Below are 26,139 nucleotides of genomic sequence, written 5' to 3' on the forward strand. Positions count from 1 at the left end.
AATAAATAAATGTAGATGTAAAAAAGTTACATCTTTGCCGTGATGTAATTCTTTTTTCATCTAATGACTGAGAATCCACCTTGGTGAAGCGCCTTTGCATATGGTAGGCTATTCGTATGCTAAGTAAAGTCGTTAACATAGACATGAATACTAGACGCCTCATTGATCGCTGAGTCCTATGTTACTTCACCGCCATCTTGTATGTGGCAGCAGACCGATCGGAGCTTCCTAAGTCCTGTGCTGTGTGGACTTGTTTCACCCGTTTTACAAAACAAACTGGATTCATTAGCATTACCTTTCACAGGTAAGAATGAAAGAGCAGAATTACTTGACTTTGCAGCCAGAAACTCGCTTCTAAACAACCGAGAAATAGTTCCTATGTAGCTAAAATGGCCCGAAGTAACCGCTGATCCCTGGTGAAAAAAAAGTACTTTAGTATAGATTTCAAATATACTTACATTTGTGTAAGTATATTTTCAGTATACTAAGTATTAAATATATAAATATATACAAAGTGTAGTATGCTTGTACCAATTTTGACAATTTTTTTCTACTTCTAACATAAACAGGCAAAGTAACTCTGAAATGTTTTTCCACCCCAGGCATCCGGTCCCAATCATTACCAGTTCTGATGATGTCACAAAGCAAGTTCACAACATCCTAAAATTATAAGTCTTACTTTTTTCTTTGCCGTTTCTTCTGTACTCTTTAAAATACCAGTGCTTTCTAATTACTCTATTGTTCTTTTTTGTAGGTTTCTGTAAACTCACTGTTCTTAGGAAGGAGAAATGTCAGTTTATCTGGAATACTGTGACATTGAATGAAAACAATACTCTGTCCTTGGTGAAATATTTTTCACATTTCCTCCAAAGTGTACCTATTGTTTTATTGTGCTAATTTTCATAAGCAGGTTGACTGTAAACTTTGAATGTATTGACAATTTGTACAATTCTGTTACAGTATATCGGCAATGTACTCTTGAAAAATGTGGGTAACATTTTATTTGACAGGGTGTGCATAAGACTTGACATGATACTGCCATAAAACATAACACCTGTTATGAACACAATAACAGGTGTCATGAAGTGTCATTCGGTAAATAATGACACTCTAATGTAGCGGTTCTCAACGTGGGCGGTACCGCCCCCCAGGGGGCGTTCAGAGGACGGCAGGGGGCGCTGGCCCGAAAAAGGTTGAGAAACACTGCTCTAATGCAAAGTTGACATTTTTAATAGACTTTTAATCCAACTTTTAAAGTAACTTTGCATTAAAAATGTCGTTATTTACCGAATTACACTTCATGACAACAGTCAGACATTCATAAATAAAAGCATTGATCTTACACCTCCACCCCCGCTTATGGGATTCCGCAATGGACAGTTTTTGACTCTCGTGAGCAGTGGCGCAAAAAGTGGGTATGCAGGGTATGCAACGCATAGGGGTGTAGTAGTTCTTGTGTATAAAACACAAGAACTACTACACAATATTAGCTTGGTATGATGTGAATTTTATTTTTCGTTTGAATTTAAACAATAATAAAGTTCATGATTTGACCGATCGGAGCTTCCTAAGTCCTGTGCTGTGTGGACTTGTTTCACCCGTTTTACCAAACAAACTGGATTCATTAGCATTACCTTGCGGCCATTTCTTCAAGTTGTCATCCCTCCCCGCAATAGCTGTAGGTTGCGGTAAACCAATATTCTCATATTTAAACTTTGATAGCTGGTGTCCCCACATATTTTATAGCCTAAAAGCTCTCACGAAAGCCGGTTAGCGAGTTGCTAACATCTAAACAAATGGCGTTTCCGGTTAACGGCAAAAGTCGCGTCCATAATTCACGCAAAGCAGCATGGGACATACTAATAAGGTGGATAGTCCAGTGCATCTTACGTGTCCAGTTTTTTTTAAATTTAATTTTATTTATTATGTTTTATTTTTTCAAAAATTTGTAGGTGCGACTTATAGTATGGTGCGCTCTTTAGTCCGGAAAATACGGTAATTGTCAAGCTAATAAAAATGACTTATTACATAAATCAAATATATAAATGAGTTTGATTTAAAAAAAAAAAACCTCAAGTATTCAAATAAAACTTTTAGACAATCTTCTAATTTATTTAAACTCCTCCACATGCTGGCTTGCACGCCGAACCTCCCGACAACTTGCAGGTGTTGTAGCAAACACTTCGTCTCTGATAATGTGTTGGATGAATGAGCACGTGGCTAACACGTCACGTGAATATCAGCACGTTGGACAGCAGCTCCAGCCTCACACCTCCCACAGAGGATGGAGCGAGCGGCGGCTTCATGGCTGAGGAAGGAAGTTCCTGTTTGGAGGAGATGGAGACTCGTTGTCAGCACCCTGTGGGGTAAGGAACCGAGTCGCGTCGGGATTTCACCATGTGAAGAGGGTCTGTGTTGCTGAGGATGGTGCGCGGCTGTTTGAACCAAGCCACCATGGACCGCTGCTGCTGCGTAATTTCGGCACATTACTTCGTGTTTGGAGGAGTCCTGCTCTCACCTCCTATCATCCGTCTTCTCTGCTTGCGGCGCCGGGATGGTTGGGCGAAGAGTTGACGCTGAACCGACGTCCAACGCTCCTTCGCCGCATGGATAAAACGGAACCGATTTAAAAACCAGAAACTTTGCGATCGGGAGCTGCTTCAGGAGGACGAGGTGTGGGACAAAGCCTGCAGAGACAGCAGGGGAGTTGATGGATGCCACCGCGGAGAAACAAAGGACTCCCACAAGCTGCTCACCTCCTCCTAATGAAAAACATAAATGCCTTCAATAAGTGGGGTTTTTTATTGACGACCGACCTCCCTTCGAGACCCGTATTGATTTTCTTATTCAGACAGGGTATTTTTTGAGGATAACACCTTGAACAGCTCCTCATTGTCACTCAGAACCTCTACTGGGTCCTGTTGGACCTGCTGGACGGCAGCTGGACCTTTCCATTCTGACTTTAAGCGGCTCTGGGCTCCTGGTTTAGAGCTCTGTAATTGAATCCCGATAGAAAACGCCTCCATCCATAAAGAAAAACAGTAACCCTTCCTCATTGGTCGGACTGCAGTGCACATGCTATAACAACAGGATATGCAAAGAGCCATGGGCTGATCTACCAGCCTATCATGTTTCGAGCATGCTTTTTTTCTCTTTTTTTGTAGTTTTTTTAATATAACAAGATGTGAACTGCTCTCTGTGATAAATTCCACAATAGTAGACTTAATAATAAAACTAATAATTATGATGTTTTAAAGAAACGACAACAAAAAAAAGGGGGGGCTGTGCCTGTGCTGTGAAGGTTCTGAGACATGTTCAAGTACCGTCTTGGAACGGTTTTCAGTCAACTCAAAGTGTTGCTGCTGATGCACTCGGATTCGAGTAGCCGGAGGACTGACCCAGGCACAGACCCAGAGCAGAGCAGGATGAGAGGCTTCACCATCGCAGGCTGTGGCTGGCCACAGATGAGCTGCTCCCACCGGGACGACGACGAGGAGTACTACGGGCCCCGGCAACGCAGCCTGACCTCCGAGGATAAAGAAGGAGACAAACCCCAGGGAGCAGGAGGAGGAGGAAGTCTGGAGGCGTCCTCCCTGCCGAGTCTTTCTGAGAGTGGGGTGCAAGCACAGCAGTGCAGGATCTGCTTCCAGGGGCCAGAAAAGGTGAACTTTTGTGTCTAAACACAAGTCAAGCGGGGTAGATCGTTGTTGTTGTTGTCATTATCAAAGTGCCTCCACGTGGTTAAACAAGGTTAGGTAAGATGGACGGGTTTGGTAGGAGAAGGAAAATGACACATGGTCTTTTTTTTTTTGCACAAATAAAAATCTTGACACACCTCGCATTCAACCCCCTTTTAATCTGACACCCCCCAAAATAAAGCCCAGTCTCTAGAGGCCAGACATGATGATGTGACGAAATTTAAATCAGGCTTTGGTTTAAAAAAGAATACAGCTAAAAAATCGACTGTTTAAACCATCGTCTTGATGGTGCAGAGACGCAACAAAGACTCCAAACATATCCAAGATTTTGTGTGTGGTTGTTTTCCACAGTCATTCATCTGTAACTCTCCATGCAGTGTGCCCCAATTTCAAAGTAAAGTCATATAGTGACTAAGATTAAACCAAACTGAGCGTTCAGTGGTGATCTAATATTAGCTGCAGGTAGACAAAGGGCTTCTTTTAAGAACAGTCTGGGGAGAAAACTCAGCATTATAGAAACCACCAGAGAGCAGAACAGAGCTGTTATTTTATATTTTTTTCAAATACATTTTTTAAAAAGTGTTATATTGACTTGTATTTTTGCTGTAATTAAAACAGCAAGTGTTTTGAGATCTGGAGAAGAATTTTTTTTGTCTTTATCTCCTAGTAGAAAAAGCTTAAACTCAAATCATAGTGGATTGAGATCATCTGTGAACAGAACAGATAAATATGCCCTGATTTAAATTATTTTACTGCAGCTGTGGTTATATGTTTGGGTTTGTTGTCTAGAAGGTGAGCCTCCGTTGAATCTCAAGTCTTTTTCAGCCTCCCACAAGTTTTCAAATGTCCTGTGTTTGAGCTGCAGCCATCTTCCCGTCGACTTCAACCAGCTTCCCTGCTCTTACTTGAGAAAGTGTGAAAACGGCAAATGCAAAGCAAAAACACGTTTTTAAATCCCATTTCCGCAAAGTGTTGGTCTGAACTTGTGAGAAGCATGCGCCGCTGCATGTGTTGGAAAGTTTTTGTTTCCTCTCCAGGTATAAAACTAATTAAAGACCTCAGACAGCCCCCGGAGTCAGTCAGAAAATAGAGCTGTCAGACTGAGAGCCTTCAGGGAGCTGAATGATTACAATAACAAGAAAAAAAAACACTACTCCAGATGTTTTCTGATTTCCTTGGAGGACTAGGGGAAAATATCATGAGATGAGGTCAAATATATTCATATGAAGGCATTCGGGAGCAGATGGATCGTGAATGCCTCATAGTGACACTTCTTTTTCAATCTGTGTTTTTAAATCTGCAGCCTTGGGCTCAATTCTTTAACATTTTCCATAGATTATCAGTTGGATTCAGGCGTGAGCTTTGACTTGGCCGTTTTAACACATGTATCTAAACCGTTCCACTGTGGCTCTCTGGCTTTGTGCTTTGAGTTGTTGTGCTAAGGGAGGATGAACTTCAGACTCCAGAAATACGTCAACACTGACAGATTTTGTCAATTTAAATTTTATTTACGTAGCACTTTATAACACCCAAGAGCTGCAGAAATTGCTTCGTAACACGCATAGATGACAAAAAGAAAACAAACAAAAATAACAGACTAAAATACATTAGAAACTTACAAAGTCAGTCTATCAACAGGGTTAAAAGTAAGTGATTGGAATTAAATTCAGAGATATTTGATCAGTTAATTAAAGTGGATGATCAATGATCTAATGTAGAGAGATTGGCTGATCCAGATAGGGGAACACTGCAAAACACAAACTCTCACCAAGTATTTTTGGTCTAGTTTCTTGTGCAAATATCTTACTGCATTTAAAATAAGACAAATTAATGTAAAAGTAACTTTTCAGCAAGATATAGAATCTTGTTCTAAGTAAATAATTCCTTAACATTGATGGAAAAGTTCTTGTTCTATTGGCAGATAAATTAACTTGTGTAACATGGGAAAAATGTCTTGTTGTAAATTAAATAGTCTGTCAGGGGGAGTAGAACTTTTTCATCATTATTAAGGAATTATTTTCTTAAAACAAGCTTCTCTGTCTCACTAAAATGCTACTTGTAAGTTAGTTTTGTCTTATTTCAAGTTTGCTAAGATATTTGCACTGGAAACTAGACCCAAAATACTTGGCAAGATTTTGTGTTTTTGCAGTGGGAACAGCAAAGACCTTCTGGTTATTTGACCTCAAGGTTCTGGATGCAATGTGCATCTATACTTACAGTAATTTACCAAAAATAATCAAAGGAATGCAACCATCTTCTATGAAGACATTTTCAGGCATTTATGATTCAATATCGTGACGTGCTGCAGATTGGCAATTCACTCATTTGTAAATGTGAATGACTTTAAACAAAGCACTTTTTTCGTGGCAATTACCTCCCTAGAAAAGAGAAGAGAAACAAACAGCTTCTACAGCTGTCAAAAATATGCTAAAACGAATCATGTTCAAGGCAGTTAAGAGGATGACAGCGGAGCCGCTCGAAAGAGGAGGGACGCGTGTGAAACTGTCGAAGAGAGGACGACGAGTCAGCGACATCTAAGGGCTCTGAAAATAGATGCTGGATTTATTGGATCCTGCTCGTTACTGATGAAGATCGTTTATCACTGTGAGCTACTGCCACGGGAAAATGAGGCTGTTTTAAATGCAGAGAAGGTGGGAAATTTTTTACATGTCAGTCTATTTCTGTCCCTTTTTATTGTATCTAAATAAAACGATCCACTAAGAGGGAAAGAAAATGTAGCCGAATGTTAAAAACTCCCGTTCAATCAAATCAGAGTTAAGTCAGCTTTACTGACCAAGACTGGGTGCTCAAACAAGGAATCTGACTTAGACATTTAGCGTAAATATAGAAAGGAAATACAATACAATATACAATAAATAAAGAAATACAATAAATTATTAAAGGAACAGTACAGCCATTAGTAAACATTTACAAAGAAACTTAAAAAAAAAAGAACAGAAAGTTGTGGAAATGCAAATGTGGTTTTTTTATTACCCACACCCCAAAGTCGTTATTGTATTCATCAGAGTGACAGTCTGGGGACAGAAACTGGCTCTGTTTTCTTCAAATAATATTTATTTGAAGAAAACCACCAACCTGAAGGTAAAAATTTAACAGTTCATGTTTCATGCAGTTTCTACAATACTGGCACTCCTGATGTTGAAAACCTTAAAATAAGCAATTGCTGGACCCCAAAACCCCCCTCTTGATCCTTTTTCATCACCATCTCAGTCCATTTAACTTTTCAATTCCTCTGACTGCTGAGTAGCTATTTTCTTGTAGCTTTTTCCAACTCGTGCAGTTCAAACCATGTCTCACCTTTATAGCAGTCTCTTTTCTTTTTCCCATTTTGAATAGTTGCTAAAAAACAAAACAAAACACTGCATCAAATTCTTTCCAACTCTGAATTAACTCAAAAAGTAAAAAAAAAATAAATGCTTTCGTTACATTTATTTTATAGGTTTTTCAAACACATGTTTTACATTTTAGGCCTTTTTGTTTGTGGTTTCCTGAAGAGCTGATAAGTGTCGTTTGCTCTGCATCTGTGTATTTAAATATTTTTATATGCAGATTTGATCAAAAGCATCTGTTTTTGTTTTCTTAATTAAAACTCCTACCTTATGGACTAACTCTATCCAGCGTCCACAGCTGGTGAATTTCCCTGTAAGTGTTGAGTGTAAAGTTATGCTTGAGTTATTTATTTTTCTGTCTTTTTTTATTAAATATATATTTTTATTTCAACGTTTCAATAAGCAGCCCATCTGCTCGTCTCATGCAGTAACCCATCTTTGTCCTGCAGGGGGAGCTGTTGAGCCCCTGTCGCTGTGACGGCTCCGTGCGCTGCACTCACCAGTCCTGCCTCATCCGCTGGATCAGTGAGAGAGGCTCCTGGAGCTGCGAGCTCTGCTACTTCAAGTACCAGGTTCTGGCCATCAGCACCAAGAACCCACTGCAGGTACACACCCAGAACAAGAAAGGAGATCAGTTAATGAATGCATCAGGTTTTGATTTTGGACAGCCAGGTCGCATCTCGGAAAGGAAACGCTTCACGATATTTGAGTGGTTAAAGAAAAAACAGAAAATGTAACTATCGCATGTGTGGGATTCACAGTAGAGTCCACACAAAGCAGAAAAGCTAATTACTTTCTTGTGCCATTATGCCAGATGTATTATATGTCCAGACAAATTAGGTTAAAAGAACATTCAGAAATAAACTTGGTTCAGCGCAGTTTGTTGCAGTTCCAGCTGGTTTAAAATGGTTTAATCTTGTAGTGATGGGTTTACTGGAGTTCTTGCTGACGTTTATGTCATATGCATTGTTAAATGTGGTAGTGGTGGTTTCAGGGCAATAAAACAAAGCTAAAAAAAACAAGAATGTGGGGTATTCTTTTTTTTCCACTCCAAAGACGTTAATCAATGTAAAAGTTGTATTAAAATAAGATTAATTTATGTAATGTATTTTTATTACTCTGTCTTGTTGCATATCGCTTCTTACTCATCTTTGTCTGCCTCTCTAAAACGAGTGTTTGGATGATTGTGACACAGTAGCAGTTAATAGGTATTTTGGATAACTGAAGTTCTGGTGCAAATGAAACCATGATAACTCTGGAGGGGAACAAGCGCTTAATTAAACCTTGGGAATTTATATTTTTATACTTTGAATTTAATTAGAAAGAAACTAAGCTTGAGTTGCCCAGGCTCTCTCTCTGATGTAGAAAACGGTTTTTCTTCAAAATGGATTGAATCTCATTAAGAAAAACACAAACCTCTCTTAATTTCACCACCACCAGGATAAACATGAATTTCACTAGACAGTATATGCATACGTATGCTGTACATAGATTGAAAATTGTTGGGTTTGCATTCTGTCTTTCTCTCTCTCTTTGTGTCCAGTGGCAGGCCATCTCTCTGACAGTGATTGAAAGGGTGCAGATTGCTGCCATTGTGCTGGGCTCTCTCTTCCTATTTGCCAGCATTTCCTGGTTGGTGTGGTCGTCGCTCAGCCCCTCGGCCAAGTGGCAGCGGCAGGATCTTTTGTTCCAGATATGCTACAGCATGTACGGCTTCATGGACGTAGTATGCATAGGTAAGAGATTGGAGCTCTATTATGTGTTTTGTGAAGGTTTTCATACGCGTTGAAGTGCTTCGTAAGTTTTTATTTCAGTCACAAACATCAGTGTAAATTATAATACAAGAGACAGATGAATCTGTTGACCCAGCAGCAATGAACTCAACTCCACAAATCTGGTCTTTATGGAAGAGAAGCTATACGTAACTAGCGCTGCACACCAGCCTGAACAAATCCTCCTGACTGTGAAACACGGTACCGGTAGCATCATACTGTGGGGATTCTTTCCTTCAGCATGGGAATTGTAACTGGTCAGAGTTGACAGGAACATTGATTAAGCAAAACCGGGACAACCTTGAGGGGAAAATCTGTTGAAGACAGCAAAGGACGTGGGACTGGGGGAGAGTTTCACCTCTAAACAAACATCCAGACCTACGTTGTGATGGTTTAGAGCAAAACATATTCATGGGTTAGAGTGGCCCAGTCAAAGTCCAGATTAGAAATTGGTGTTAATGATGTTGAAAATGATTTAAATTCAGCTCCTTTGCGAAGGAGAATGGGCACAAATGTCTGTATTTACATAAGGCATGACTTGAGAGAGCAGCAAACGATAGTTCTTCAAACTGATTTAATAAAATTTACTTGCAAGAATTTTGGAAAACAAATCATTCTTTAACTTTCACTTTGCAGTCATGTTCTGTGCTACTCTACACAAAAGTCCAATATACTGGATTGAAGTCTGGTATCAGTAGTAGCTTTTTGCACTAACAACAACAATAATCAAACTCCACCAGTTTTCCAGTTTCCAACTACAACACAATCGATTTTTAAAACCAACAGTGAACTGCACTCATCTTCATAAAGGGATAGTTGTTTTTTTTTTTAAATATTAAAATATTTCCTACAGCTCAGCACCAGTGGTTTCTGTGGGCCAAAATAACTTCAATTAATCTGTTGAGGATGAAGAGATTTACGATTAGTTCTCTCAAAATGTTCTGTACTTGTTTATAAGTCTGAGTCCACATTTAAGTAACAAACACTTATTGACTGTTTATATGTTATTTGCCATCATGTCTGGCTGTAAATCTCCAAAATACAAGTTTGGAGATTTACATTCTCCTTCGCAAAGTAGCTGAAGATCAATCATTTTCAACATCATTAGCACCAATTTCTAATCTGGACTTTGACTGGTACACGACGTACCTTATGTACTTTTTAGTGCTCTCAGGTTGTTGTTGAACAAGCACTTGTTTGTCTGTTTGTAAGACTATTTCCTGCCCCAATCTCTCCCGACCTTTTACCCTTAACACCCAGGTCTTATAATCCACGAAGGATCATCTGTTTACCGGATCTTTAAGCGCTGGCGGGCAGTGAACCAGCAGTGGAAAGTGCTGAATTATGAGAAAACCAAGGATCTGGGCGACTCCGTCAGTTCAAGCAGCAAATCCGCCGGTCAAGTCGAAAGGAACTTTTCAAACGGCATCGCGGCCGACGGACGGAGAGCAACGAGTCGACACGTCAGGGCTATCTTCACCCACCACTGTGGCTACACTATCCTGCACATTCTCAGCCAGCTGAGGCCCTCGAACCTGCATGGTGCCAACCAGGAGGTGGTCATGAGAGTGACCACGGTGTGAGGTCATTCTTCGGTCTTTGAAGAGGAAATAAAAGTGCTGATAAAATAAAATCCTAACGTGCCATAAAATCTGCCTGAGACTGAAGTGATAAGATGTGCTCTCAGGTTCGTCCTGAGCCGTGAGGAGCCGTCTGTTTCTGAAACGTGAGGAAGGCAGAGCAGTGGTATGTAGAGCTGAGTAAAAACACATGGCTGGAAGAAAAAACATATTCATTTCAGTTGTCTCCTGGTCTGAATAAGCATGAAAAAAGATAGTCAAAGGGTGAAAAAAATAACATTTCCAAATTTCGTTCAATAACACCTTTTCTGAATGCATCCCTCCCTTTTCTCCTTCCTCCCTTCTACATATAGAAAGCCAGCCCACGGCTGAAGCATCTGCCATAGCCAAATGGTGAAATTTAATGTCTTTGATTTCACAATGCAGGTAAAGGATACAGAACTTTGGAAAGTCACGTTTGGAAAAGTCTGAAATTATTCCCCAAAAACCTGGGTAAACTTTTTATTTATAAACCTCGTGATAATTTTTACCATAATAAATGTCTCAAAATGTGACTTTGACTTTTTTTTTTTACTTTATTTTATATATACAAAAGAAAAAAAAACATGTTGCAGATATTAATATTGCTCCCATCATTGCCCTCATGTACCTTCACAAAGAAACACAAACCTGCACATGTAAAATGTATAACTGATACAGTTTATGCCCGCCTTCAGAAAAAAGTTGATGTGGCATATTTGTTCAAATGTTTTAAACTGATGTCTGTATTAAAGTGTGCGTTGACTGAAGGACAAATATGCCTGTTTCATGTTGTTGGGTTTGAAACATATTTCAAGATGGAGAAAACTTTCATACCTCTATTAAAATGTGTAAAAGGCCTTAAAATAGTTTTATTTGTTAACCTTTTTTGTTACTAATGTTAAATCAGTCTAAACACTTTCTGTTTCAACTCAGGTAAGGATGACCAAAATTATTTCTGTCGACAGTGTTTTCTTGTGTGGCATCATCAAAAAATAGGAAGACACCATAAGAAATCAGAAAGAGAAAATGAACCAAATCTGGTTAATTTTTGGATTCAGCTAAAAGCCTGAAGGTCCCACTTTCATCTACTCAAACAAGTTTATACAAATATAAACAACATGGTAATGTTCAGCCATCATACAGTCCCACAGATGAACATGTTTTGGTAAAAAAAAAAAAGTGTGAATCTGTTCACCTTTCTACCAATGATGGCTGGAGACAAACACCAGCCCCTCCGTGACCCTGCAAGGACAGAGACCATAACTTTTGGAGAAATGCTTTTTTGTAATTATTACATACATTTATTATTATTCATTTGATTTTTAAAAAATCATTTTAGTCTTTATATACAAAAATTTGCTCATGCTATTTTTTTTGTCTGTCTTATGACATTGTAAAATATTAAATCAGATGTTATCAGTTTTTTTTTACTTGATTTCTCTTTCTACAAAATACTTTTTTACTCTTACTTGAGTAATTTCTTTAATTTCTTGGATGCTTACCTTTCACTCATACTCATCCTAATTAACTCAATACTTTTTGAGTTCTCTATTTCCGATGAGAACTTTCAAATCTAAAATGAAAAGCGCCTTCGTCGACGGTGATTCTGACAAACCTGGCAACTCTCTCCGGACACTTTCTGATGACGTCAAACATCCGCGACTCCACGCATGTGACAAACAGGAATCAACCACTTTTCGTTCCAGAAGTGGCTTTTTTGTGTTTTATCTGTGAAAGTTTGGACTATATTCTGTGCTTGAACCCAGCATGGCTTCTACATCAATGCCGCAGAAGCGCTACTACAGGCAGCGAGCCCACGCAAACCCGATGGCGCACCACACATTTGATTAGTGAGTGAAGTTGTCCCATTAGGCTCTTTACTCGGCACAACATTCAGTGTGATGTACCACATGTGCTTTTTTCTTTTCTATTCCGACTGAACACAGAGGACTGTGAGACTCTTCTGTGGAACTACTGTCGTTTACAGACAATTAGGGGGTTAAAGGTGCATTAAATGACCAAATCTCTTTTAATTGGCAGACTGTGGCTCTTCAACTTGAAAGATTGTATTGTATCAACAATAAAATGGAAAGAATACATTCAGAATTACGGTATAATTTCTGAAACTAATACTTTGTTTATTTAACCCCAGCATTTATTCTTCGTGGGTCAATATTGCGACTCCACATATTAATTAGCTAATTTCCGATTATTTCGTTGTCTGGCGATTCAATTCCGATTTTTAGGGTCACAATTCGATGCAGAAGCGATTTTTAATTCAGAAACCAATTTTTCTGTTCAAATGGTCGAGATTTTGTTTAAATTATGTGACTGATAAGAAGAAAAGACAATGTAAATAAATAGTATATTTATTTCAAACAATTATATAAGGTTCCTTACTTTTTGATTTCATCAGTTTATATTCAAACAAAAATAGATTTATATATAAAATTCTGTAACTTAAATTACCAGTATTGGGTTAGTTTAACTGTCTGGCTTTTTCTTAACTAAAATAAAAATATTCTAAATGCATATGTTGGGCGAAACGGTCTTCTACGGTGGCCGAGTGGGTGCGCAGTGTAAAATGAAAATACTCAGAAATAGAAACAGTAAAGATGTACAACTTAAAGGTGTTTTAAAATCAAAATTTGAGCATTTTTATTTATTTTGATCTAAGTTACATTCAAGAGCAAATAAGTTTTTAGATAATTTTTTTGTAGTCTTGATTTTTTACATTTTAATTAAGTTGTGTAGACTTTGAAATGCACATTTTTATATTATCTAATTTTTTGTAATTTATTGACATACGGTGCACATTTCAAATTCCTCTGAAGCAACAAGAACAGTCTTTTGTCCTTTTTAGCTCCTGTCTGTTTTTCCATCTGTATGGGTTTTATGGATCCGATAGCATCATCTTAGTGGTTACTTCATCACACTGTTCCCCAACCTTAAGGACAATTCAATGCTCCTTGATTAACTTTACAGAATTTTTGGACATGCTCCCTAGTATTGAATATTGGTCATTGTCAGAGATAGTGAAGAGAAGAGGACCTGCGATGTGTCGCATTTTCAGCTTTGTGCTGCATTTTGAAGTTCTGAAGTCACCCGAGTCTGGGAAATCACTTAATAAAACCCATAATGTTAGTCTGGAGAAATAATTGTGATCTTAGTAGGATTTTCTGCAGCTGACCATGTTTTCCTCCTCCTCTCCAGCCCGGTTTGTCCTGAAGAAATGGACTGGTCCAAGCTGTATCCAGACCTCATACCTGGGCCCTCGTCGGAGACGGAGGCCCCTAAAGTCGAGTTTGCAGACATTGGCTGTGGATACGGGGGTCTTCTGGGTAAATAGGTCACTGACCTGGAGGCCCGCGCTTTTCTCTGCTATAAAATAGTTCTGTATTGTGTTTCTGTCTTCATCCTTTCTTCTTCTCCTCTTGCCAGTGGAGTTATCGCCACTGTTCCCAGATAAGCTCATGTTGGGCTTGGAGATCAGAGTGAAGGTATCGGATTACGTGCAGGACCGCATTCGGTCACTGCGTGAAATGAACCCGGGAAGCTACCAGAACATCGCGTGCCTCCGCAGCAACGCAATGAAGTACCTCCCCAACTTTTTCTTCAAAGGACAGGTAGATTAACCTCTATGGGTTTATTGTTGGATTTTCTAAATCAGAAACAAAAAAGTGAGGCAAAGTGAAGAAAAGAGGCAAAGACTTGTTATTTTAACACAATTTGTATTTGTTTATGTATTTATTTTTCACACGTTTAAGTTTTGTGTCGGTTTTCAAAATTCTTTGTCAGTGGATTGATGAATTGTCAGGCTCTTCAACCAGTCAGATATTATTGGTTTATTTCTCACACACAGTTAGGTCAGAATCAGTAGCCTTGTTTCTCTGTCATATTAAGACATTGTTGACCAGTGTGAAGGAAAGAGGAGACCAGCTGCACAGGCAGGCTGCGAAATGAGATGCAGGAGATCTCATTTCGATCGATGATGATGCAAATAAACAAATCATTTCGATCGGTGTGATCGGCGATCACCGATCATACACTTTTTCACGGAAATCGGCCGATTATGATCGGTGGCCGATCGATCGGCACACCTCTAAATAAAACTCACAAGACAAGTTCACAAGAACAACAAGAGATTTTTTATTCTGCAAGATTTTGCCCCAAACCGAATTCTTTTTCTTTCTTTTATCTCTTCAAACCATCAACTATTGATGGTCTGCAGGACAACATTTCCTATTTCCCACCTTAACCCTCAAAAAAATGAAAATTTTTCTGTAAAAAAAAAACACACTGATCCCCATTTTAGCTGTTCAGCTCACTGATTATGGCACCGACTAAAGCCCAGGCCATGTGTTTCATAAAAAGGTGCTTCGTTTATCTTTAAAAGGTGGAGTTGATAAAATTATGCAGATTATTTAATACATCCAGGAATTTTACAACAATGGGTTCACTGACTGGGGAAGGGCGTCGTGTCAGCTCGGTGCAGAGGCTGCTCACGTTAAATACTGTAATATAGGACTTGTTTGAACTCGCTTTAGATTACACCGTGTGCTTTGTGTGGGAGAGGGGATGAATTAGCTAGCCTAGATAAAACAACTTTTCACCTTAAATGCCCCCTGACTGGGAATAAACTCGGAAATGAGCGCATGTACAGAAGAGCTGTAAAAGTGTCATGTATGTGTAATTCACATCACAAAGGTGTTTCATATAAAAGTGCACACACTGAATCAATCTGCTGTGACTTTGCCATGCTGTTCAGGTTAAATCAGAACGATGTGAGCTTTAATTACGCTTCCAGACAGGAGACGCTGTGCCAAACCCAGATTTGAAGCGCTTTAAATGAATTCACATGAACTGAAAGGATAGGGAGAGCCTGGTTTTACTTTAGGTGAAGACGAGCTGTGTGAAAGTATTCATAACCCTTGACCTCTTTTCACCTTTTTTTTTTTTATCTCTGTCTCATTGGGAATTTATTCGTTAGACCTCAATAAAAGACTCGCCAACTGACACAAAAAAGGATGAATTGATTTAGGAGAAATACAACAAAAACTCTGAGAAATATGCAGTTCATTTGTATTCAACCCCCTTTTCATCTCATACTTGGTGGTGGCAGCATGATGCTGTGGGAATGTTTTGTTTCAACTGGAGCAGCAAAAGTTTTATAGTTTATTGGAAGATAGATGAATCCAACTAAGGCTGGATAATAAATCAATAACAATATGCGTCGCAATAGATACATTATCAGTATCAATAGAAAATACATCTGATTCCAGGGGTGTCCAGTCTGTGGCCCGGTGAGTTAATGTTGAAACAACTTTTCAGGCTACTGAGATTTGTGTTGCCGCTAGCGCTAGCCAGAAGGCTTCAAACAGAAGATATGCATGATGTGAGCCTCCATTTGCATCTGATTTTGCTTCATCCTTTTCTTTTTGATGCCATACATTTCAGGTCGACAGGGTTTTGCTGCATTTCAGCCTCCATTCTTAAAGCAAATAAAAGTGCGTCCAGGAAAACAGAAACCGCCTAATTACAGTTCGGATCTCGCCCATTTCTGTCCAAATCACAGTGATGCCTATTCCCATTGGATTAGGGTTTTCACGTGACTTCGTAGTTCAGCATGATATAATTGGTAATTTGAGAGGAAAATGTTACTTTACAAATTACTGACATGGCCGATTCACACCGGATTAACAACACTGACGATTATTACAGACAATATGTGGTTACTAGGTAAAACTAATCACATCAGAAAAGGGCTTCAGATGACTAAACAGTTTGGAAAATCCCAGACGATGATGTCACGGCTTCGTAAGCTTCACAACATTTGCATTAATTGGGGAACATCTGTGGATGTGCTTTAAAGTAACACATTGTTGCCTTGTGTCACAGCATCACGACATTAAAACAGAAAAGATATAAGGCAGAGGACTGTGGACCTTCACAAGAGTGATTAATCCTTGTTTACAATAAGACACATGAAACTGAAACATTTATGTGTTCAGATAATTATAATCAAGTATAAATAGCATGAGAATGTCCTGCTGTCTTACTGTTTAAGACGGAGATGGATTCTGTAACCCAGCGATGTACTTGTTTCAGCGTAAAATAGGCAAATCAACCCTAGAACGAAAGCAGAAGACCTTGTGAAGATGTTTGCTGAAGCAGGGAAGATAGCAGGGCTGCAACGACTGCAGTTTTTTGGCCGATTCCCGATTAGTGATCTTTAAAAAGCCTGACCTGCTTGTTCTGATTTTGGCCGATATTGAATTTTGTGTCTGAAATGTTGCTAAATATAGCAAGAAAGTCACTGAGTTGGTAACAGTGGGGTGACTATTGTTAACTGCAGACATGACCTGACCTCAAACCTCTGTTAATGGAGGGCAGAAAAGGACAGTGGCTGATTCTTAGACCTTTGCCGAGGTAGATAAGATTGGCTTCAAATGTAAGTATCGGCCGATTATCGATCGATGATGGAAATGGATACCGATTAATTGTCTGGCCGATAAATCGGTGCACTCCCAGAAATGAGTGTCGATATCTTCAGTGAAACATGTCCGATACTGACCTGGGCTGTAAGGCTGCTCAGAGAGGAAGAAGGCCATTACTAGAACATGAACATAATAAACTAGAGGTTCTCTGTCTCAGACGTCTTTTGTTGCAAAGTGTTAGTCAAGTAAAAGCAAAAGACTTTGTGAAAATGGCTGAAGCTCATCAGAGTGTCATCATCTAAACAAGTCATGTGCACACATGAAGACTTCTAAGAGAGCGAGAAGTCGGATTACTTTAGATCTTAATGTTTTGGAGAAACATCTTGTCATCCGATGAAACATAAATGTAATGTTTGGGGAAAGAAATGACCATTAACAGCTTCCAAACCCGAGAACATTAGCCTAACTAAGTAAGGAGGTGGCAGCATCATGTTGTGGGATGTTTTACTCTTCATGAAATAGATTGCATCAAGAGGGAAGAATATCATCTAAACATTGAACGGCATCAGCCAGGAAGGAAAAGCTCAGGCTTGAATGAACCGAATCGGTTCAAAGCAGCTTCAGGACAACAGCGTCGATGTTTGAAGCTCTGACCTCAGGGCTACAGAGGCATTCTGGGTAGATCGCATGTGCAAGCGTGGCGGCCTACAAACCTGACTGAGTTTCACTACTAGGATAATCTGAGCTAAGGAAGCCCATAAGGTTTGACTCAAGCTCAAAGACAAAGGCCACCAAATACCGAGGAAATGGGTCAAAGCTTCTAAATTTGAAAAAAAATTAAAAAATAAGATCAGTATCTCTGATTAATCTAGCATTTATCAGATTCTGGTTATGCTAAGTGATCTAAAACAGGAACGGTCTGATTTCATGTAAAGAAAAATTTTCTGTTTTTTTAGTAGTTTTTATAAATTTGTGGTTCCATCTATAAGTGTTCATGCCACATTTCAAATATTGATACGTCAAGCATTCTCTACTATTACACAAATCTTGTTTTGTTTTTTTTTTGTTGGTTCATCCCATATCCCAAATCTCAAGAACATACTTTGACGTTTGTGGTTTTAACATGTACAGTGGGGCAAAAAAGTATTTAGTCAGCCACCAATTGTGCAAGTTCTCCCACTTAAAAAGATGAGAGAGGCCTGTAATTTTCATCATAGATGTACCTCAACTATGAGAGACAAAAGGAGAAAAAAAATCCAGAAAATCCCATTTTCTGATTTTTAAAGAATTTATTTGCAAAATATGGTGGGAAATAAGTATTTGGTCAATAACAAAAGTTAATCTCAATACTTTGTTATATAACCTTTGTTGGCAATGACAGAGATCAAATGTTTTCTGTAAGTCTTCACAAGGTTCTCACACTGTTGGTGGTATTTTGGCCCATTCCTCCATGCAGATCTTCTCTAGAGCTGTGATGTTCTCGGGCTGTCGCTGGACAACACGGACTTTCAACTCCCTCCACAGATTTTCTATGGGGTTGACATCTGGAGACTTGCTAGGCCACTCCAGGACCTTGAAATGCTTCTTACAAAGCCACTCCTTCGTTACCCGGGTGGTGTGTTCATCGTCCTGCTGAAAGACCCAGCCACGTTTCACCTTCAATGCCCTTGTTGATGGAAGGAGGTTTTCACTCAAAATGTGACGATACATGGCCCCATTCATTCTTTCCTTTACACGGATCAGTCGTCCTGGTCCCTTGGCAGAAAAACAGCCCTAAAGCATGATGTTTCCACCCCCATGCTTAACAGTAGGCATGGTGTTCTTTGGATGCAACTCAGCATTTATTCTCCTCCAAACACAACGAGTAGAGTTTTGACCAAAAAGTTCTACTTTGGTTTCATCTGACCATATGATATCCTCCCAGTCATCTTCTGGATCATCCAAATGCTCTCTAGCAAACTTGAGACGGGCCTTGACATGTGCTGTCTTAAGCAGGGGGACACGTCTGGCACTGCAGGTTTGAGTCCCTGGTGGCGTAGTGTGTTACTGATGGTAGCCTTTGTTACTTTGGTCCCAGCTCTCTGCAGGTCATTCACTAGGTTCCCCCATGTGGTTCTGGATTTTTGCTCACCGTTCTTGTGATCATTTTGACCCCACGGGGTGTGATCTTGCGTGGAGCCCCAGATCGAGGGAGATTATCAGTGGTCTTGTAAGTGTTCCATTTTCTAATAATTGATCCCACAGTTGATTTCTTTACACCAAGCTGTTTACCTATTACAGATTCAGTATTCCCAGCTAGGTGCAGGTTTATAATTTTGTTTCGGGTGTCCTTTGACAGCTCTCTAGTTTTGGCCATGGTGGAGTTTAGAGTGTGACTGTTTGAGGTTGTGGACAGGTGTGTTTTATACTGATAACGAGTTCAAATAGGTGCCATTAATAAAGGTAACAAGTGGAGGACAGAGGAGCCTCTTACAGAAGAAGTTACACGGCTGTGAGAGCCTGAAATCTTGCTTGTTTGTAGCTGTCCAAATACTTATTTTCCACCATATATTGCCAATAAATTCTTTAGAAATCAGAAAATGGGATTTTCTGGATTTTTTTTTCTCCTTTTGTCTCTCATAGTTGAGGTACATCTATGATAAAAATTACAGGCCTCTCATCTTTTTAAGTGGGAGAACTTGCACAATTGGTGGCTGACTAAATACTTTTTTGGCCCCCTGTAGGCCTGTCACAATAACAAATTGTCCCAGGTGTTCTTGCAATAAATGATATTTGAGACTGTTTTCAAATAATATATTGATATTGGTAGAGCAATGTAGCCTCGCTCTCTCTAAGACTAATATACTTTCATTTTATGCTGAACACTGGAATATATTATAAAAATCCAAAACAAAATGCAACTGAAACTAATAAATAAAAATGAAATAAAAACCAAAGCCATAAATAAAATGGATTAAGAAGAACAAAAGTGTTAATTGATTAATTGCTTAATAACAAGTATGGCTAGGTTCACAGGTTATAAATATATCAGTTCGGGAATCATTGGTAAAGTCATGTGAACAATGGCTGCGTCTTTTCTCGTTCGTTTTCTGTGCAGCTCATAATTAGCATAAACAAGAAAGAAGAGAGGACCACCCAGATCAGGTGTTGGGCATGTAGTGCCACTCTCTCTCTCTCTCTCACACGCATGAACCAGCATATTCCAAAAAGCCGAAACACTTTCCTCTTTTCACCTCTCTGGTTTTGTTTTGCAACCTAAAAATGATTTGAAGTATTGCTGTTTTTCCGTCCTCCATCAGCAGCTCGGAGCCCCTGAGGCTGCTGCTGTTCCTGGTGATTATCCCCACATCTTTCTGTCTGTACCAGATGTTATTTATCTTAACTAATAAAAAGTGACTGGAGTTCTCTTTTTCTTTAATATATCAGCCAGACTAATATCAGTGGTGCCTGCACTTGAGCGACTGTCAAAGACATTTTGAAGTTTGTGGAAGAAAAAAAAAACGTCCAGGAGGGAAATTCCAGTCTTGTAGAGTTTAAACTCTGACTGCAGAATATTATGAAATGTTACGTTCAACAGAGAACTCAGAAGATTTTCTGGTTCATCTGTTTGGTTCTTCACTTTAAATTCTAACTTTAAATGAAGGCAGTAAAAACACTTTATTTCTAAATATCGATGAGCTGTCGACAGAAATTTCCCAAATTCTTTGTTTGGTCAACACAATTGACTTGTTTTCTCTGTTTGCTTGACTAATTGTTCCCACTGTTTGTCTTGCAGCTCAGTAAGATGTTCTTCCTGTTCCCTGACCCTCATTTCAAGAAGACCAAGCACAAATGGAGGATCGTCAGTCCCACGTTGTTAGCAGAATACGCCTACACACTCAGGATCCGGGTATGTTTGAGCGCCACTCGTGTCTGCTGAATTCAGCTTTACGACTGCATCTGAATAAATCAGAATATCACCAAAAAATGTATTTTATTTCATTGATTCAGTCATTTTCATCTAACACATGGAGGGCAGGCCTAAAAAAGTAAATTTTTTGAAGAAGCTGGTTGTTCGCAATAGTGAAGGAAAGTTGAGTGGAAGGAAAAAGTGTGGCAGTAGAATGCTCATTAGCAACACTGATACAGAGGATTGTGAAGTAAAGTCTTTTCAGGACTTTGATTTTTCTCCCTTCTCTGCCTCGTCTGTCATCATAATGTTTGAAACTCTTTGCGTCTCCTGGACTGATTTTATGCTGCCGATGACTGTAATTCATGAATGATGCGAGTGAAAAAATGTTACTTAAATGTAATAAACATGTAATAAACACACTTTTATTTTCTCTTTAATTTTATATTAAATAGCATGACGTCGATCCTGTGACTTTTACATGAAAGCAAACGTAATTAAAAAGATTTACTTTTAATTAATTTATTAAATGTGGCTAAAAACAAAGAAAATCCTTCTTTACTTCTGAGAAAAGATTATATATTTGTTCTAATTTTTTTCCACAGTCAATCCTAAAATTGCAAACTGGATGCTTTTCTCTTACTGAAGAAAACGTTCAAAACCCAGTGTAGGTTTTGGTTCTGCAGTGATTTACACATTACTATTCTACAAAACGTTTGACGACTTTAATTATAATCTTGCATGATCACTGAGCAAGTAAAACAAAATTATAATTTAGTTTTTATAATGTTACTTTAAATAATACATATTTTTTGCCGGTATTAAGTATTAGTATTAGGTATTAAGATGAAGGTATTTATAAAGATATAAAGGTGTAGGCCGTTATATTTCTATAAAATGAAATCATGTTTATTTTTTGTGATTTAAAAAAGTTATGCTCAGCTGTAGTTAATCTTTGTAAAACTTAAATTGAATTACTGAAATAAATTCCCTTTTTGATGCTCTGATTTACACACAAGCTCATTTTTATCTTCATTTTAAACCTGCTGCAGCAGCGGAAAGCTTTTTCCTCCCCTCTCTCATTTTATCAGCAGCTTGTGTTCAGCAGAAATCAGTGAATTCAGTGAAATCAGGTTGAGCAAGCCGCCTGCTGCCGGCCGGGTGACGCCCCCACCCACCCGGCCGGGTGACGCCCCCTCCCACCCGGCCCCTGCAGCTCTGGGACATTTGAGCAGAACAGCGCCGCTGATGGAGGGTTCAGCGAACAATGGGAGGCTTGTGTCTAAATTTGACTTTATTGTTTTTCCTCCACTTACGGATTGGTGTGTGCGTGCGTGTGTGTGTGTGTCGGGGAGTGTGTCGACGGGCCTTCGGCGTTGGCGCGTTGCCACGCATTCGCCGCTGGGTGGGAAGACTGTCAGGACCCTGCCTATTTATAGAGCTTCTCTCACAGCGTGTCATTTAGTCATCACTTTGGATTGGATTTGAAATATGCTCAGACGACACCCCAAACAGTAAACATTAGTGATTGAGCAACGGAGATTGATGTGGCTGCCTGCTGATAACGCCATCTCTCATCATCGCTCTGCCCCGTAAAAAACCCCCGAAGTTTTACGTGCTGAAATGCACCACTGTGGAAATTTGTTCCACTGCTGAGCATCCTAAGAAATCCATTTTCTGGTAACTTTATCTTCTCAGCCTCCAATGCAAACTCTATTGACACAGGTGATTCACCTCTGTACTGTCTGTTTGCTATTTTTATCTTTTTTTTTTTTTTTTTACATAAATTACCCTGTAAGGGTGGTGAAAGCATCAACTTTGAGCCCAAACACTGAACTTTTCAGAAAAAAAAGAGCAAATTTTATTATCAGGGGAAACGTTTACCTGGATGATAACTAGATGGCTGTTTAAACAACAGTAAAAGTTTGTTCGCCTATTATTTTCCCAGAAGTGTCCTAATGACCTTCATGTGAATATTTTTTTTTCTTTTTTCCTGGTTGCCTCAGGGCTTGGTGTACACCATAACAGATGTGGAGGAGGTGCACCTCTGGATGGTGAAGCACTTCAGCGAACATCCGCTGTTTGCACGTGTGCCAGAAGAGGATCTGGTATGTCCACACGCAGCTTTTAACCCCGAGTTCCTGGAAAAAACCCCGTCAAATTTAAGGATGTGGCATTTAGTGTTTTCACACTTAGCTTAAGTTGTTTTTATGTTAGACATTAAAAAAGTTATTCTCTACTATACAAGTAGTGTTTATCCTGAAACAAAACCTGAGATGTTTACATTCAGCTCGCCTTAGTCTACACTTAGTAGAAACATTTTTTTGACACAGTTAAATCTCTACCAGCTTCGTACATCTAAACATGAGAATCCTTCTGATTGGCTGCGTTTTTCATCCGAAACGTTTTATTTCTTGCTTCACCGGAGTCGATGAAATTCAAGCGAGGTTTTATCAGACTTTACTGTCCGAACAGCATCAACACTTCCTGTTTCTGGGCCTTAATTCTCCTCCTGAACCTTGAGTTGCAAACCTCAGACGGAGAGAGATTGCTGTCACATCCGATCTCATTGATTTAGCACACCTGACTTTTATTTTGAAATTAACTACACAGTCCCAGTTCCGGTGAAGCGGCTGCTAAAGTGTCCACAACTTTTAAACTTGTCTGTTTTTTTCCCCACTACAACCAAAAGCCTCAATTTTTTTAGCTAATACAAATCTGAAAAGTGTTTCTTTTTATTGAGTCCCTATTTCTTTGATACTCCTAAAAAAAATTCTGATCCTTTATGGGTCACCTGGTTAGTAAATACAGTCCATTTGGTAAATAAATACAGAACCTCTGAGGCCCTGAACGCCTCAAGGTTCGCTTGACCCGACGGGTCAGGGGCTTTAAAGCAGGATTAGGTTGTAAAACAACATGTAAGAATATTGTTGAAAGAAAGCAAAAAGAAGATTTGAGACTCAAGTGGAGATTCATCTTCCAGCAGGAGAAAATCTCTAAACATGCAGCCAGAGCTGCAATCAAACCATATTTACATGTCGACGTGGCCTAGTCAAAGTCCAGACCTAAATTCATTTGGAAGTCTGTGGCCCGATTTGAAGTCTAATGTTCAGAGATGTTCTCTGTCTTGACTGAGATTACAGGATTATGCAAAGGAGACAGGACTAAAGGTTTATATGTGTAAATCTGCTGGAGACATTTTCAGCTGTTCTCAGTCAGAAAGGACGAAACATGCACACCTTTCAGAATATTATTCAAAAATCATTTAAAAACCATGTTTTAAATGATTTTTAAATGAGCTTCATTGTGTTTGTCTACCACATAAATCCCAACTAAAACACACTGAAGTTTGTGATTGTAGCAAAACAAAACATGGGAAAGTTTAGCAGCTGTGAATCTGACTGTGTTTTAGCTGCTTTTCATATCTTCACCAATAAATGGATACATTAGATATCCGTGCAGCTGTGCTGTTTTATCAGCGTTTAGGACGAGATGTGCATTATGATTACGCCAAGTGATCTTTGCACAGCAGCGTGAAAAACTCACAAAGTGTCAGAGAGCTTTGGACCTGCTGCAAAGTCCAAATGATCCCCGATTCTGATATTTGTTCTTAAACACATCCTCTCTGAGTAACGTTTAGAGGATTTAATTTGCTCAAAGTGAACCAAATCATGCAATTTTCAGATGTCTTTTTCTGTTCAGACTTCTGTGGTCTGAATGTCACCAAGTTTTTAATATTAAATATCGTTTATTAATAATAATATTTAATATTACAGGTGGATGACGTCATTATAAGCCGCTTGAGTTCCTGCACCGAGGAAGGAAAGAAGGTGCAGAGGAACGGCGGGAAGACCTACCTCGCAGTTTTCCAGAGGATCGAGGATCCGCTCTGAAATCAGACACTTTGGACTTTAATGCGATACTTTAATGTGTTTAACTACATGGACATGAAAGCTCCTCAGTCGTCTACAGGCTTCTTCTGCCTAAACAACAAGTGAAAACAATGGTTCACCAGACAAAAGGTGATTTTCTTTTTTATTTATTTTAATTTTTTTCAATGTACATTTCCCTCACCAGCTCACAAGACACTTCTCATTTTGAGGTTTTTTTTTTTTTAAATTTCAGATCTGGTTGAGTAAACTATGCAGCTTTTATAAGACAAGATCTCAGTGTTTTCTTCGCGTACCATTCCTTCAGCGACTTGTTTGTTTTGGATCGTCATCTGGCTGCAAGATTAGAGAGTTTTCTGTCATGGCTCAACGTGATGAACAATTATCCTTATCTATCGGCCAATCTTTGTGAAGCTCAAATCAAAGCGGTGCGCAGCAGGAACAGTAGCATTCAGTGTTCGTTGTGTGATTGCTAGCTATATATTACAGGTCGGTATTTGGGTCTGTCGGGTATGGAAACGGGACGGCGCAGGTCTGAAAAGGCCTTGTGCTGCTTGAGGCTGTGGTGATTATCAACAGGACAGCACATGCCTTCACGTTCATAACCCAGACACTGGAAAAACTGAGCTGAGCCGGGAAATACTGAACCCTAAATACTGGTTCAGGTCTCGAACTGAGACGTGTCTGGCTTGTCAGGGTAAGTTTTTTGTTTCTGCATGTCCTACATGGAACATTTTTCCAACCAAAGCCAGGTAAACTTGAACCACATTAAACTCTGAACAGTAGATTAAATGGCGCACATAATTTCTCACATCCTGGAACACGTCAACCAAAGCATCCCGGACACCTGAAGGTGAAGAGCAACAATGTTTTTGAAGCGACTTCTGGGAAAAAACCCAAGGTTAACCCAAACATAAACCGGAGACCAAACATTTCCCGGTGCTTCGGTGGCTGAGGTTTTCCCAGGTGATTGAAGGATTCTTCCCATGTGACCGTCCGCTCTCCGCACGGAGCACCAAAAAAAAAAAAGAGAAGCTACTCATGAACGGACATCAAAAGGCCTGAGGCGCTGACCTGGCCCTAAAATTCCCCAGATTTCAGTCCAGCGAAGCATCCCCAGGATCTGCCGGCACAAGCCCCGATCCACGGCGTTACGGATCGCAGTTCTGCGCACACGGGTCGCTTTGTGGATGTAAATCATTGGCACAGAAGTCTGATTGCGGTAGGGTTTAATTAGTAGTATGAACCAGGAAAAAAAAAAAAAAAACTCAGCAAAATATCGGAATCAAGCCTGAAGACCTGCAGTGTGAAAACAGCCTTGGTGCTGATTGGAACCGGACACAGAGATCCACCACTTCCTGGAAGTCACTTCCTCTTTCCTCTCTCCAGCAGGAGAGTGTTTGGTTTTTGTTCAATAAATCAAATTTTAAGTTATCCCCATGCCTTTCTTCCCATTATTCCATCCCAGGGTGCCACCGTGAGTAAAGCCACATATTTCACCC

General features: G+C 39.5%; 2 protein-coding genes across 2 annotated transcripts; both read left to right on the plus strand.

Annotated features, from left to right (window-relative positions):
• The first annotated feature begins 2,157 nt into the window (after positions 1 to 2,157).
• On the plus strand, positions 2,158 to 11,188 carry LOC103465327 (E3 ubiquitin-protein ligase MARCHF9). Its single transcript, XM_008410018.3, has 4 exons — positions 2,158 to 3,662; positions 7,498 to 7,653; positions 8,592 to 8,784; positions 10,081 to 11,188. Exons 1-4 carry the CDS (start codon positions 3,312 to 3,314, stop codon positions 10,401 to 10,403), a joined length of 1,023 nt encoding a protein of 340 aa, XP_008408240.1. The 5' UTR covers positions 2,158 to 3,311; the 3' UTR covers positions 10,404 to 11,188.
• Positions 11,189 to 12,033: 845 nt separating this feature from the next.
• On the plus strand, positions 12,034 to 24,909 carry mettl1 (methyltransferase 1, tRNA methylguanosine). The gene is made up of 6 exons (XM_008410016.2): positions 12,034 to 12,271; positions 13,635 to 13,762; positions 13,863 to 14,047; positions 20,634 to 20,747; positions 22,754 to 22,855; positions 24,524 to 24,909. The coding sequence occupies exons 1-6, from the start codon at positions 12,189 to 12,191 to the stop codon at positions 24,638 to 24,640; spliced, it is 729 nt and encodes a 242-aa protein (XP_008408238.1). The 5' UTR covers positions 12,034 to 12,188; the 3' UTR covers positions 24,641 to 24,909.
• The last annotated feature ends 1,230 nt before the right edge of the window (positions 24,910 to 26,139 follow it).

This window comes from Poecilia reticulata, chromosome 5 (genome assembly GCF_904066995.2).
Source record: "Poecilia reticulata chromosome 5, P_reticulata-male-v2, whole genome shotgun sequence".
NCBI lineage: Eukaryota > Metazoa > Chordata > Actinopteri > Cyprinodontiformes > Poeciliidae > Poecilia > Poecilia reticulata.